At 42.5% G+C, this 15,315-nt stretch overlaps 1 protein-coding gene across 5 annotated transcripts; it reads right to left on the bottom strand.

Moving 5' to 3' along the window:
• Positions 1 to 1,158: 1,158 nt before the first annotated feature.
• bhlha15 (basic helix-loop-helix family, member a15) lies at positions 1,159 to 12,049 on the bottom strand. Of its 5 annotated transcripts, XM_069155963.1 has the most exons (7): positions 11,863 to 12,049; positions 11,629 to 11,728; positions 8,567 to 9,296; positions 8,284 to 8,365; positions 6,744 to 6,927; positions 3,993 to 4,032; positions 2,358 to 2,405 (listed from the first exon to the last, which is right to left on the bottom strand). In XM_069155963.1, the coding sequence occupies exons 1-5, from the start codon at positions 11,885 to 11,887 to the stop codon at positions 6,752 to 6,754; spliced, it is 1,113 nt and encodes a 370-aa protein (XP_069012064.1). In that variant the 5' UTR covers positions 11,888 to 12,049; the 3' UTR covers positions 2,358 to 2,405; positions 3,993 to 4,032; positions 6,744 to 6,751. The 5 variants fall into 5 exon arrangements, with proteins under 5 accessions (XP_069012066.1, XP_069012068.1, XP_069012064.1 ...); XM_069155965.1 differs by lacking the exon at positions 3,993 to 4,032 and having other exon boundaries at positions 1,159 to 2,405; XM_069155962.1 differs by lacking the exon at positions 2,358 to 2,405 and having other exon boundaries at positions 3,314 to 6,414.
• Positions 12,050 to 15,315: the final 3,266 nt, after the last annotated feature.

The raw sequence follows: 15,315 nt of genomic DNA, 5'->3' as shown, positions 1-15,315 counted from the left end.
CTAACGAGTCAATTAACAGCAAGACTCTTAACATGATTGATTTCCAGTGGGAAGAAGGCCGTCTTCGTCCTCCCCTGACATAACTGTCTTTCAGAGGCTGTAGCGGCTCTGTTTTTAAGGTAGAGTGAAGATACTGGTATCATGAAACTAGAGTCATCCACTGGGACCCACCAGGTCATGTGGGCTTGTCTGAAAGGGCGCTAAATAACTTAACAGACAGAGCTGAGCTGCATCTCGAATGAATCTTTAGGTTCCCAGCTTTCAGATGTTGCACACCACCTCAACGTGGCAGATACCGTCGACCTGCTGTCTACTCCAAAAGATGCTGTCTCCCCACCTAAAAATGACAAAGACTGGTCCACGGTGGATTGCTAAGGGTTAACCCATCAACTTTAATAGAAGTGGAGTGTTTTTGGAGCCAGCACACACAGGCAGCTGTAAAGACCTGAACTGGCTTCATTTACTATCTGCTTGCCTTGTACAAATAATTATGTTTTATAAAAAGTCTTTTTTTTTTCTAAAAAAAACAACATGTTATTTTAAGGGGCATGTGCAATGGTCACCACTGTGAATAAGGGAAAAGTAAGGCTTACTTGTAAAAGTTTTGTGGTTGAAATGCTAAAACTGAAGCTTCTTCTTTCTCAAGAGGAGGGTTTGCGTTTGCTTGTTGTCTACTTCCTTTGGCCTGATGGTGGTAGAATGACTGCGCGGAAGACAAACACACAAAAACACTCTATTTTGTTATAAATCTGTAATATATTGGTATTATAGTTAGTATTGTGGTTGTTGTAATGATTAAAAGATGGAAAGAAATTTTAACCGAGGGGATTCATTCAAAGAAGTTCAGCTTTTGTTGAAGTAAACCACACGTACTGATGAACAGGATCATTTCAGGCATTTATTTATCTGAATGGCTGCTTAAATGCACCCATAAATCTGCTGAACCGTTTGTAAAGTGTACAGAGATCTGTCTGTATCATCTGTGAATAATGAACACCACACTATGTTACTGTGGTGTTTGTGGTTACAAATCGGTGCTAGTTAACATTGTGGAGTCCATTTCTGCATGATTTAAAAAACAAAAACTGTCCATGTCAATAAATAAATGTGTTTATTGATAACAACTCCTCAAGTAGTTTCTGTTCTGGTGTTTTTCAGTAAAATGTCCTGCCTCGAGACATGTGGAAACACACAACAAAAAGTAAATAACACACTGGAAACTACAGTTTTGTGGCAGAAGGAGACAAACGAGCAAACACGCCGTCCTGCTGCTGCGACGCTTCAGTTTTCAGGCTCGACTCTTCTGTCTTCTCCTGGACACGACGGTTATGACTCGAGGCTACTCGAGGCAGCGTTCTCAACGGAAAACACACAAGCAGATCACAAGATAGCACAAAAGAGAACAAGTCCCTTCCTCCGGCTTAAACCATAGCGCACAAGAAATAAAAAATAAAATAAAAAAGAAGAGTGGCAGAAGATCAGCCCTTCTCTGAGTACAACAAGTCTTTTCATAACCAGTCTTCTTCGTGAATGCTCCTCAGATCATTCCATGACTTCTAGACAGCGCACCTCTTGGTATGTGTTCAAGCATTACTGTCAGAGGTCTGTGATGTGGAGCAGCACGCAGTTCCTACAGGAAACACCGCTGAACAGATCCCAAAGCAGCGTGATAGTAGGAAGGTGGATATTGTTTGGGATTCGTCCCTTTACCCACATGCCTTGGAGACCGTCCTCCTCGGTGGCTTTCTCCGAACCACCTCACACTCTGACTGTTAGCTGCGCTGGCCGAAGCTCTGCATGTGGGTGAGGTACTGGGCGAGGCCGTCCTCCCCGTCCTCCTCCAGGTGCTGTTGGTAGCACTGGAGCAGCTTGGCAGCGCTGGCTTCTGAGGGGACCCCACCCGCGGGCAGGCAGGCCCCCGACATGTCCACAATGATGCTGGTCAACGATTTGATGTAATTCTTAGCCAGCGTCAGCGTCTCGATCTTGGACAGCTTCTTGTCCATCTTGACGTGCGGGATGGCCTCGCGCAACGCTTGGAAGGCGTTGTTGAGTTTGTGCATGCGCTGGCGTTCCCGCTCGTTGCTCTCCAGGCGCCGGACACTGCGTTCTTTGGTGGAGCCGTGCTGCCTGCGCCGCCGGCCTCCGCCCGCCCCTCCTCCTTGCCTCTTCCTGTTCCCGCTCCTCAGGGATCCCCTCCAGGAGCCACCGATCCGGACCGAGTCCTCTGAGCCCTCCTGCTCGCTGGAGCCAGGTTCTGGTTCTGTGTCTGGTTCTAGTTCCGGCTCCGGGTCGGACCAGGTCCCCCTGGATGGTTTCACAGCCTTACTTTTGGACCTCATCCTGCGGCCTCTCTTCACCTCTCAGTCTCTCTAAAACTATAGATTGTCACAGCTCCAAAAATCCTGGAAGACAAGACAGGATGTTAAGTAGAAGAAGAAAAGATGAACCCTAAAATATATATAGATATATATATATAAAAAAAGAGACATTTTAATATGAATTTTAAGTAGTTTCTTCTCAGTCAGTCACTAATCCCCAGTTACTGACTCAGCCTGCCTCCAACTCAAACAGCCCTACATCCTGTTGTATCTAATCAGACTGGTGCAGTGTGAAAACTCCATGATGTTGGGCTGTTAATCTAAGTCTCTTATCCCTACGCTTCTCCGATAATGCCCATTTCAAGGTTACACTCACAAAAACCCAGAGACCAGCCGGCTCTCACCTACAGCTCTTTAACTTCACTTTAACCAGTAAATGAGCTGCCTTCAAACACAGGGACTTATTTATCAGCACAAAAACGTACTTATGTTCATATATGCTGTAGCTTTAGTTATGAATTCACACGCAATGGAAATGTCTTTAAATTAAAAAAAATTAAAAAAAATCACCACATAAAGCCTCTCCATCACCCTCCTCTCTGTATTTTCCTCACCTCACTTTAATTACCTCGGTGGCAGTATCCTAGAGTTGTACCCGATACGAGATGAACAGCCAAAAGTCCAATTCACACACGAATGAAAGCCTTACCTCCTGAAGTTTAAGTCAAATGTTCCTGAGTGTTTACAGAAAAAGCGTCTGCACGCAGCCGGTCATCGTGAAGCACCGTTGAGTCAGTTAAAGTGCAGCAGACAGAGCGGCAGCGCGTCGCCGTGCAGACCTCACGCAGACATCTGTCACATGTGTGCTACCTGTTGCTGCTGCTCATGTACACGTCTCGCTGCTCAGCCAATCGGAGAGCACCGCCCACTCCCTCCAGCTCTGCCCCCTCCTCCTCCTCCTCCTCCCGCCCCACCACCCCCCAGCCCTGCTGCTGCTGCCGTACGTTACAACATCAGCACTGCAAGAACTACACTGTCTTATATCTTATTTATACCTGCATCTCCTAACAGTGTGACATTGTTATACTATTAATACGTCTTTTTAATAGGGGCGGACATATATGTTGCTGTTTTACATATTTGTGTAGTTCAATCTATGTCAATGCATTGTGTTTTGTTTATAGGCCCATATGAAATATTATTCTAAAAAAGTTATAGTAGTCTACACAACTATTAAATTCTTGCTAAGGTACAACATTTCCTTCTGACATACAAAAATAAAACTCCATGGATTAAATATGTTTGTTTTGGGGGGGTTTTGCATTTACTTGATCCCATTAGTCTTTGTCTACGACTATTCCAAATTTATAGTTGATGGGTAAAAATGCCAAGGGTTTGTAAAGGCTTCAAACAAAAACCATCGGTAGCATGGATGACACAACTGATCACCAATAAAAAAAAAAAAAATTACAATAATTAAAAAATATTATACCCATTTGTTTCATACTTAAAATATGTGCCACTTTATCACTATGAAACCTTCTCTAATGTAAACCATTATTTTTGTCATATTCTTCAGCTAAATGCAAGGGAACCTTTGGCCTCTATGCTCAGCTGCAGATTAGTTAGTTTGTTCAAACAATTAACATGATTTCAATAGAGGATAATCACCTTCCACTGCTTCATTTGAATACAGTCCTGCAGGCGACACCTGAATGTACAGAAGCAGATCACAATATTGACTTTTTCACCAGACAAACTGCTTTAAAACTCTTTTAAACTGAATTACGTCTGTAATGAGAGAGTAACATAGAGCACACTGGTGGACAACCTCAAACTTTTAAACCATCGTGCAGTCAAAGAGTGGTGGAACAGATTAATGACCCTGTGTGAATAATCACTCTCCCGCCTTGCGCCCACGTGAATGTGTGATCTGCAGTAACCACTCCGCATGTTTGACCTGCAGCCCAACACAACTGTTGGCAGTTGGGATTATTACTTGTCCTACTGTAAACAACGAACAGGGTCGTGTCAGACATGCTGACCATCTAGTAGACAAATAACGTCTCACGGTGTATTTTTCACAGTGTGGCAATCAGAGATTTCATACAGTCCGCTGGAACTTTCCCAACTTTCATGGGACAGTTTTCCAAAAATGTTCCCAGACTCATGATCTGTGCTTTCAGATTTCAACTTCATAAAGTTCCACTTCATTCAAATTTGATGAGCATTCACTTCTTACATTTGCTTCCTATCAATTAAAATCTGATTAAATTAAATTAATTTCTTCCTACCTGGACATGTTTTAGAATTGCAGGAAAATCCAAAGGATTAAACAATTTATAAAAGTAGGTATACCAGGTAAATAGATCTTCTTCCTCTGTCTACCATTTTGATTTTAATTTGCTACAATCTGACTGTTATCTATTATTATAGGTTAACTTTTCTAAAATGTTCCAGGAATCCAGTTTAGACAACCAACAGCTGCTGTTGGTGAGTGAAGGAATGAAATTTGATGGTGTGATTAGCTCAGTTAGCTCGTCAGCTAGCCACCTACCCAACCGAGGCAATTTTATGTCGCCAGCAAACAAAACAGGATCACTAACCTTGTTTTGACAATTTTAAACAGGTCTTTATTGTATCTTGAGCTAACGACAACACAAATTGTACAGAAAAACATTTTAAAGGGTATTAATGTGTGGTTTTGCTGTGCCTTTTTTTCCTGCTACTGTGGTTACTCAAAATGGAAACAAGCAAGGTATAATGTGAGCTCGAGGCTTAACTGTCTGGCTTTTTTTTTTTTGGCTGATCCACTACTTGTAATCTAATTTAACAATAATCAGTAAAAAATAAAAATAAAAAAAAGACAACTACTAACTAGAGGAAGGGAAAGAATATGCAAAATATTCACTGAGGTGGACTGGAAGCTACAGTGACTCACTATCGCCTCCTAATGTACAAAGTGTTATTACAAGATGGTACTTAAATATGTTACGCCCCTGTAAAGGAAACCAAACACTTGTAAACGTCAAAGAAACCCACATACAGACAATAATAGCAACCAACGTTATGGTAATTAACAAACAGGACATGATCTTAAAGCATTTTGTGAAACTGTGTTGGCATATCACAAACACAACAATGTGCAGGTGTGACGCTCCCAGGTCTTACAAGCAATCACCTCTAGCTTTTGGTTTTCATGTCCTTGAACAGTGTGTGTGTGTGTGTGTGTGTGTGTGTGTGTGTGTGTGTGTGTGTGTGTGTGTGTGTGTGTGTGTGTGTGTGTGTGTGCGCGCGTGTGTACTTGTATTACTCATGTTGTGGGAACTTAAATCTATTTACTCAGCCACATTATGGGGGCTCGCCTCCTTTTTGGGAACAAAAAACTAAATCATTACATTTTAGGGCGAAGACTTGTAGTGATGGGAACAAGACTGTGTGTGTGTGTGTGTGTGTGTGTGTGTGTGTGTGTGTGTGTGTGTGTGTGTGTGTGTGTGTGTGTGTGTGTGTGTGAACATTAAGACTGGTCCTGCCAGGTTTCCTTTCCTCCTCAGGTACATTGTATCTAATCAACCAAACCTCGCTGATGCTGGCTCTGTGGAAACATTATCTATTACTTTTAGTTTGCTCAGTTTCTGCCTCCACTGGCCCTAAGGCTTACACTGTTTATTTTGTCGCAGCTGCTGATAAATTCGGAACTGAATACACTTCAGTAATGAGGCAAGCAAACAGGGCCTCCACAAGCGTGCTCTGTTTGAGCAAAACAAACTGTATAAACAACATATACTCCTTGTATTTTGACACCAAACTGGAATTACTTGTAAAATCATTCAACAGAAAGTCAGTTCATAATGCTCATTGTAAGTTGACAACTCTTGTGTTTCTGTTTCATTGCCCAGGTCCAAGGACACAACCTGGCATAAAGACTAGCTTCCAAAAGTGGTTTGAAGCTGGAAAGGCACCAAGCCTGTTTTTTTGTTTTTTTCTTCATATCATTGCCGGCGATCGTGTCATACCAACTACTGTGAAAGCTGAATGCACTGTCACACAGTCCTGCCTGGCTGTGATGTCATGAACATCAAGTGCTTTGAATCTATTTGGAGAGGAGCGAGAGAGAGAGAGAAAAAAAGAGCCATTAAAATCCCTGAGTCATCATAAAAGGGGGGGGAGGGAAGTGGGGAGATGAGTTAGAGGTGAAGAGGACGAGATCTGGACGATTAGTCAGTTTTTCCATTAGGCCAAGGCTGGCTGTCTGAAGGGAAAACAAGTGTGGATGTCACATTAGGCCATGGTGACAGTGGGATGGCCTTTTGGCTGAAGGCAGACTTTGTGATAGAGAGACTGCATTTGACCGTTAAAAAAAAAAAAAAAAAAACCCTCCCCTACTGCTCAGTACGTGTGTGTTTTGTGTGTGTCACTCACCGTTTATCTCACAGCTCAAGGTCTGACTCAGTGACATAGGTGAGGACCAGGCAGGTTTGAGGCAGACAGCCGCGCTGCCGAGCGCTGCAGCTCTGTGCTGGCAGGGAGAGCTGCTGAGGGCGGCTGGTACACTGGAAACGGTAGCTCTTCTCCAAAGCTGAGAAGTCATCCTCCCACTCCAGGCCTGCGGGCAAAACCAACCACACACACACACACACACACACACACACAATTAGTCATGATGAGCTGCTAATTGCCTGCAGCGTCTGGGTTCAGCAGCACAGGTAAACATTAGAGTTTGCTAACCTCTGTAGTGTCCCACCCTGATCTTGTTGCATTGTCATACTAGTTTAAAGTAGATAATGTCAAAGTGAGACACGAACTGTTTGGTCTATAGTGTGAAATATTGTGTTATTTATCAATAAATGACCAAATAATTAGTTTTTGTAACATTGATTCAACTTAAATGGTACAGACAAAAAAATATCTCAAACTAGTGACGTCTTTTTAAAATTATTCATTATTGCTACTACAAACTATAACGTTCATTATTAGTAAAATGTGCTGAAAGTATAAAAAGTAACCAATGCGTGATTCAACCCGGTGTAACGCCAATATGTGTAATAAGCCAGTCAGTCCACTAGAGGGTGTCAGCGTCACGTTTTGCCTTATCAACGGGAGGCATGGACACTATTAGGTCAGGGCACCAAATAAATCCCAGCGTTAGGGTGAGGAATTTATTATGGTTCGGGTTAAATGCTACACGGGAAATTTGGTTTGGTTTAGGTGTCAAAGCTATTTGGTTCGCGTCAGGAAAAGATCATCGTTTGTGTTCAAATAGGTAATATTTACATTGCATAAGTTACTTAACATACTTTAGTTAAATGTGTTACGTATAAGAAATCCACACTGACATTTGCCTTTTTATGGGCTCAAACTCCAGTCGTCCAGGTTTAATCTCGTAATTCATCACACAACCTCCTTCTTTGACCTTAATCATGCAGGTGTGTATTTTTCACGCCTTAATAGGCGAGGCAAAACGTGAATCTAGTAGTAACCTCTAGTGGACCGACGGGTGTATTACATGTTTTGCCGGGATACTAAACTGCTGTGTGGTTTTTATGTTATCATATTGCACTATGATACCATCACTTGTGCATTAATGTGTAAACAGCATTTTACTGTTGAAGATAGATCTTATCTTAGGTATTTTGTGTCGTATTGGACATGTTGGCATCTTAGTTTCTGAGCATATTGTATGTTTTCCATGGGCACATTTTTTTTTTGCAAAGTAACAAGAGACTCAATAAATACAGTACGTTCAAGTAAAAGTACAATATTTTTCAAGTATTTGTGGTGAAGTAACTGCATGAAGTGGCATAGATGGAAATAAGCACAATACACGTACCTTAGACTTCTATTCTGTAGCTACTTCCCCCCAATGAAAAATTGTCAGCAGTAATGAAGTAAATAAGTGCATGCAATTTGTAGTTAATGGGAAACAACGTAAAATCAAGGGTTTGTTTCCTTAAAATTTTACCATTGTCTTCTGATGTGAAACCTGGATGACTGCTTGGCAGAGATGTGCAGGGCTCAGAGTGCAGCTCCAGCGTGGGACTCTCCTATAAGAGTTAACAGTGAACTGTGAGCGGTTAATGCCCGGAAACAGAGGAGCTTCTTTACCTCCGTCTGTATTACTAAAATGAAAGATTAGAATCTAAATATAATTATCAACACTATTTCATAAAGACTTCGTTGCCCCAGCTTAATAAATGCATAAATCTCATCAAGTCAGAGAATAAAATAGAAGAAGAAATCAGTACCTGGTCAAACAGGTAGACCATGACATCATCATCGAAGGACACGCTCTTCCTCATTTTCCTATTCCTGTCCCTTCCAGATGATTCTCCAGGATGATTGTGGTTTTCACAGGATTTCAGAGGACTTCTGTGACTCCCTGTATTTAAATTGTCTCTGCTTTCACTCTGGTTGTCCTCAGAGCTGATGTCAGGACCGGGGGGGCACTGGGAAATGGAGTTTTTTAAATCAACTGACGTATTGTTGTTGTCACTGATGTGACAACCAGTGTACCCCATGAATGTCCGACAATCCTGAGAGGAGTAAATGTCCCTAAAAATGTGTGCGGGTGTACAGTCATCACAGAAAATGATTAACTTATTGTGGGGATCCATTGTGATTGTATTCTGTTGGCTCACCACATTTAGATTCCTTGTTATCCAGCCAATAATGTCCCGCATGTTTAAAATAAGTCTCGTCCGAGTGGCCTCTTTGGGGAAATCTGAAACAAAAGGATCTAGAGAATTAAATATTGAGTGGTCGATAGGTTCCTTCAGGAGACAACAGTGTTGAGGAGAGAGAGAGAAGGATGACGACTTCGTTACGGAGCTTGATGTGTGGTCAGTGTTCGTCCATGATTCAAGGGTAGCACTTCCTCTTTGATCAACGACACAGAGGCAGGGGCCCGGCTGCCGCTCCTCATCAGCCTGTCTCATCTGACCGGAAGATATCCACAACTGGAGCTCTTCATCATCCCTGTATGAACGATTTAGAGATTTACTTACTGGGACTGTGGTATTTAATGTGGTCCTGTTGACCATGCTATAATCAAGAAGCTATGTTTTTATATTTTGGAGCCATTTTGTACTATTGATTTCAGTATAAAAGAAGCACCAGCACTGAGATCTTAAAAGGAAAATACAGTCTTATGTTTGTAATATCCTATTGAGTTCACACTCACCAAGTCACTCAAATTTAATAATGTAGTCTTAAAATTATTTGCAAGCAAATTGGAAAATGGGAAAATGATTACTCAGACTGTGACAATGTTGCGTTAATCATTACTGCTCCCAACTAAGATATTAAACTGTAGAGGCCCTTACTATTCCCATTCAATACTCAAATCAACAGCCTGTTGCACATTTAACACAATGAGTCACTATAGAAAAGTTTTTAAAAAAGAAAATCCAACACTCTATTTCACTAATTTTAATGTTTGGTGCAGTCTGGGAGCCAAATTTGGTTTACCAGCAGGAGAGAGGCGATATTGAGCTCTGCTAGCTTTGCTTGTCAAGTGACCAGTAAGACAGAGTGGTTATCTGCCAATATATTTTTTGTAAATGAGAGTTTTAAATTTAAAAAGAGAAGTGATAATTTACAGTGAATGACAGACTAAGCGGTCACCCCAGTATCACACCAAAGAGTGTAACACACCTGTCAGTCAGCTGGAGTAACTGGTCAGGGTCACATTTTACCTCGCCTTTGCATCAAAACTACACATATGTATGACTAGCTGGTTAAGGAAGCCCTGTGACAAACTACAAAGAGTGATAAAGTCCGTGAAGATTGGAGGTTGGGGGTGGTTGGATGGAAAAAAACGCAGGACGAGACGAGAAATTTTTACTATACATAAGTTACTTACATAATCTATTTAATTTACATTACATAGGCTACGTTAAGTAACTTGCATGACCTAATGTTAGGTGTAGTAACCTGATTTACATCAGTTATTTTGGTTATATTTTCTCCATGTTAAATGTGTGAATTGTTGGCGTGTCTGTTTTAATCAACAGGCCTGTGGTGCAGTCAGGTTTTAGGTGTCGGTGGGCGGCCATAGTGTCCTCGGGTTCCCAATCAGATCGAGTCAGATCCACCACTCACTCCTCCCTAGCTTGTCCAGATATGGTCATTTCTGGTTTCTAAATAGCAACATGGCCACGGCCAAAATACCAAACCCGAGGCTTCAGAACAGCAGTTCAAACCAGTGGATGGCGTTACGCTGCTAGGTTTTAACCCAAAACACAATCTTTTCCAAAACCAAATTATATGGTTTTTGGTACCTAAACCTAAGGCAGCGTTCTTCTCAGTTTAGGCGAAGCAAAACATGAGACTGATAAAGAGCCCTCTAGTGAACTGATGGGTGTAATACATGCTTTGGTGGGATACCAGGTTTAAGTGGCATGTATAGATAGAAATACACATTTTGTTTTCCCTATAGATAACAGTGTTGATGGCACATACACTGCTGATATACATGAGGTTTACATTTTAAACTATCATTCTCAACATTGGCAGTAGCTTGCATGTTTAAGGTGACTGATAAAATGCCTGATGTTGTGTGAATGAAGCCGATCATATTTGAGTGATATTCTGGGCTCTGAAACAATACGACAACTGTTCAACACAATTCAACAAAACTAAAGTTGATATGCAGGCTTTGTTTAAAGAGGATCTCATCTCATGTCTCCTCTGAATATAATTCTTATCAATGTCTGCTTGTCATATTACATTTTTAGAGTTGCAGTGCAGACGGACCCTCTGAGCCTGTTAATAACAGGATGTACTGAAACTGACTTGTCAGCCTTTGTCCATTGGATAAAACAGTGCACACAAATGCACGCATGCATACAAACACATACATTATTTGGCCACTCACTCCAGAGCCTGAATAAATATCAGAGCCCATCCGTCTGCGGAGACAAAGACGCAATAGGAAACTTTGACTGCTCTGCAGTAACCAAGCAACCGCTGGATGAGTGACTCAGGAAAGGAAGAGAGGAGCTGACTCACAGCTGCTGTGACGTAAAGGATGTAAAAAAGGACACACACAACTGTACGGTCTCACACACACACACACACACACACACACACACACACACACACACACACACACACGTATATGCAGTAGGCCGTAAAGCCTGTAATCTGCCCTGTTTCTGGTAAATTAACACCTAACTGTGTAACAGGTGGAGGGACTCAGGACAGACTCTTTTCCAAACAGCCAACCCACAAACACACACCTTGAAGTCCCACCACTAACAGAACACAAACATGCCACCAGTTACTGTAATAAGACTGTAAATAGTACCTTTTCTTTATTCCTTTGTCACGGCATCTCTTTTTAGAAAGCCAGTTCAAACCATCCACTGAAATGACCAGCGTAGCTCCACCCCTGAAGTACATCAACTCTAAAAATAAAGAGAAGAACCTGCTTATCAATTCGTTGCTTCAAAATCTTGCTGCATCATGACACTGCAAAATGCCTTGCAACACCACCACTCAGCATCCACCGCGCACGGCAGCGGCTTGTTTCTTTTCCTACCTTGCATCCTGTGAGCCTCAGTCATTCCCCTCTGCTTTTTACTGCACAACAGAAAGCTGATCAAGGTTCACAGGCAAGAGACCGGCTGAACATATGGAGGGAGAGGAGACGGAGAGATGCACAGAGAAGAGGGTGGGGGGGTCAGGAGGGACAGAAACCAGCTAGAACAGAGGAGGTTTGGTAAGGTGGGGGGAGAGAGTTAGGAGGGGGAAGCGGGGGGGGGGGGGGGGGGTGAAAGGAGAGTGGATGATGAAGAAGGTGAGGGAGAAGAGCAGATGTGAGGACAGAGAGAGGACAAAAAGCTCACATGTACAGTACAGTGGAGTCCCTGGAGGCTTCTGGCCTTTCTGCAGCAGAGTGAAAGCTGGAGATCGATAATTTATCCGCTCTAATGTAACACAGCTGCCTCGCTGATGGAGAACAGCAGCAGTGCGGATCAGGGACTTGTAATATAGTAAATTATTACATGACATTATTCCAAATTTTCACATGTAAACTATGTTAAAGAGCGGCACGGGGAGCGGTGAAAATCATCTTAATCCTTTTACCACATTGGTGCTGTGTTCATTAGTGCTAAATAATGCTTTAAACATGGAAAAATTGATTCTGTTGTAAAATTACACACTTATGCCATGAAGTTATAATTATAGATATAGAATGGATGATAATTAATGGGTAAAATGGATTAATATATAAACTGCTGCTTGGAAATGCATGAAAAAAATAGTATTACACTCTTCCAGCCAATGCTGTTGGAGACAGATTTAAAGGAATACACTCTTTTTATTAATGCACTCAAACCACTTGTTATTGATATTAAAGTATCTCTCTGTAAAGTTTACACATAAAAGTCAGTTTACTCTTCACTGGGGGTATTACTCATCCAGTGAACAGTTGTATTATGTTTTTGCTGCTTAATACTTCAAGCTTTATTTAATGTTTTGAATTAAATTCATAGCTTTGACAACATTTTTAAAACGCCTACAGCAATACAAATTCTGGGCGAATAAAAAAATGGTTTAGGTGCATTATGGGAAATGAGGATCGAGTGTTTTAGCATAATTTTGGAAACAAGATATCAGAAAGATATATCAGCCTCTGTTGCTTTCAATTTAACTTTTAAAAAAAAAATCTTTTTGAAGATTTCTCTCTTGTGAGAAACGTATTTGGAAGTGCAGCACTCCATCGTTTCACCCCTTTAACTACTTTTACATAGTAAACTGCACAGCTCTTGTCTTAGGAGTGAGCATTACCGCTCTCTAGTGGATAAGAGCAGAATAGCAGGCAGCTTGACCTATTATGTACATGTTTTAGCTGCCACTGATGCTGTAGGCTAATACAACTTATTTATAAAAAGGGTTATTACTGATGGTGCTGCTGGATCACTGCCATAGATAATAATACTGCAGCTATTGCCACTATCCCCACCGCTACTGTACAAGCTGCTTCCTTCTTCTACTGATTTCACTTTTCATTATCGTCATGCATCTTTCAAACTCTGACATTTGTTAGGAGTTTCCTGCTGATTTAGTCCTCCCCCTGGCAACAAAATCACTGATGCTGGAGTTCCACTTTACACACCCAGACAGCATCAGGATGTTGTTTCCAGGAAGCAACAAGGTCACCATGCAGTCCATCTCTGGTTCTCAAGAGGGGAGGGAAGAGAGGGCTGCCAAAGATACAAAAAAAAAAAAAACAGATGTGAAAAGAGACAACGAGATGGACTGATGGTGTTTCTGTTCAGAATTCCTTCCTTCCTCCTTTCCGTTCACTTCATCCCAGTAGAGCCGTCCTCCTTCCAGGCATTTTGTCACAAATCCACCCATTGAACCACGTCAGGTCAGCCAGGGCACCCTGAATGCTTACAGTAGTGTTTCAGTACAGTCAACGGTTTTTTTCCCCCACCGGCTGTAGCGGTGCATATGAGGAGCTTAAAGCCTTTTCACTGACACAAAATGCTCCATTTCATATTCTATTTTCACATTGGACAAATGATTGATGTGTCCTGCCTGAATTTCTCATAATCTGATGTGTCAACATCTTCTGCCTCCCGTGTCGGATGCATGAGTGATGCATATTTGGTGTCAGGCCTTCTGACTGACCATGAAGAAGCTGGACACTTGTATTTCATTATCTGCTATTTAAGCAGAATAAAGCAGCGAATAGCATTTCTCCTCTTTGCTCCTTTAGCCACCGAGCTGCCTAATTTAGTGACCAGGCAGCCGGTGATCCAGCGGGCCATGCTCGGAGAGAGATATAGCTCCATCTCACTATTCCCTGCATCCCTGGGAAGCCTCGGCGTACGAGCAGGAACAGGTGAACTAGGACAAAGAATGTGTGCGTTACGCTTAAGAAGGTGGCAACAAGCACAAGTGTTGAGGGGACACTCGTAGCTTGAAATTCATAATGGGCTGCTTTGGGGCCCATTATAGCTTACTGCTCCAATTGAGTTGTAACGTGCACAGTGCATGCCGGGCAGAACTGTGGAACTATCCTTTTACCCTGCAGGCGCAGAATCATCATATCCAGCCGGCAAGTGACACCGAACAATCCGTGAGAGGAGGGTAATTGGAGCTCATTGGGCTTATTCTGAGCATGCCAGACACACACCGTGCTCGACGCCCGGAGAGGAACATATAGAGCTCCAGTGTCTACTGTCACTGTCCGACGCCCGCGCGGACGGAGGGCACAGCTAAGCACTGTGGGTAAAATGCAACGTCCAGACAGGACACGGGTTGTGCTGTTCGCAGTCTTTATTTGGACACACCAGGGTCCCGTGGCTGCACGAGAAGGAGTGAAAGGTGACACTGAAATAACAACATAAGGAGTGGTAAACATGTCAGCTTGTTGGTTCAAGGTGTGTGACCGCAACAGTCATAAAACTGCCGCACCCTCTTGTCGTGAGCGTGGAGCTGCACATGTTTGTGAGCCAAACGACTAATTTGTTGCAGATCAGCACTGAACAGGAGCGAGACCCTGCAGAGAGAAAAGACTTTTCTCTTACGCAAGAGATTATAGGGTCTTAAAAGTGTTGTGCTGACAGTGTCTTTAATAAGATGACATAAATGTGCGATCCTTCTCAGATCGCTGGCTGAGTATTTGTGAGCCTCTGTTGACAGCAGTACACCTGCTCCTCCTCAGTCCAGACTGTCTGAAAGAGCACCATCGCTGCCAAAGGCACCACCGTATTGGGAGAAGTGTGAGTGAGTGTGTGTTTGAATTGAAGAGTGTAAACCGACAGATATAGGAACAGAGAGAGAGAGAGCTGTGTGAGGAGGGTGAGTGTGTCGGGAGGTGTGTGTGTGTGGGGGGGGGGGGGGAGAAAGTAACTGAGTACGCTCAAACACTGTGCTTTTACTATTTATACTTAATTTAAGTCCAGTTTTAAGGCACAGATACTGTATTTCTGTTTAGCAGTACCAGATCTTTCTTTTTCTCCTTTTCTAATTGCCT

This window comes from Embiotoca jacksoni, unplaced genomic scaffold (assembly GCF_022577435.1).
Source record: "Embiotoca jacksoni isolate LCO1_2020_lvr unplaced genomic scaffold, fEmbJac1.0.p SCAF_20, whole genome shotgun sequence".
NCBI lineage: Eukaryota > Metazoa > Chordata > Actinopteri > Embiotocidae > Embiotoca > Embiotoca jacksoni.
This window is presented reverse-complemented; position numbering and strand designations above follow the sequence as displayed.

Bases quoted from the DNA above. Each gene is read 5' to 3' on its own strand.
- bhlha15 (XM_069155963.1), bottom strand. From the start codon at position 11,887: ATGACTGAGGCTCACAGGATGCAAG. The intron at 11,729-11,862 runs GTAGGAAAAGAA...CTTTATTTTTAG, and splicing joins TGAGGCTCACAGGATGCAAG to AGTTGATGTACTTCAGGGGT. The intron at 6,928-8,283 runs GTAAAATTTTAA...TTTTGCCCGCAG, and splicing joins TTTCACATCAGAAGACAATG to GCCTGGAGTGGGAGGATGAC.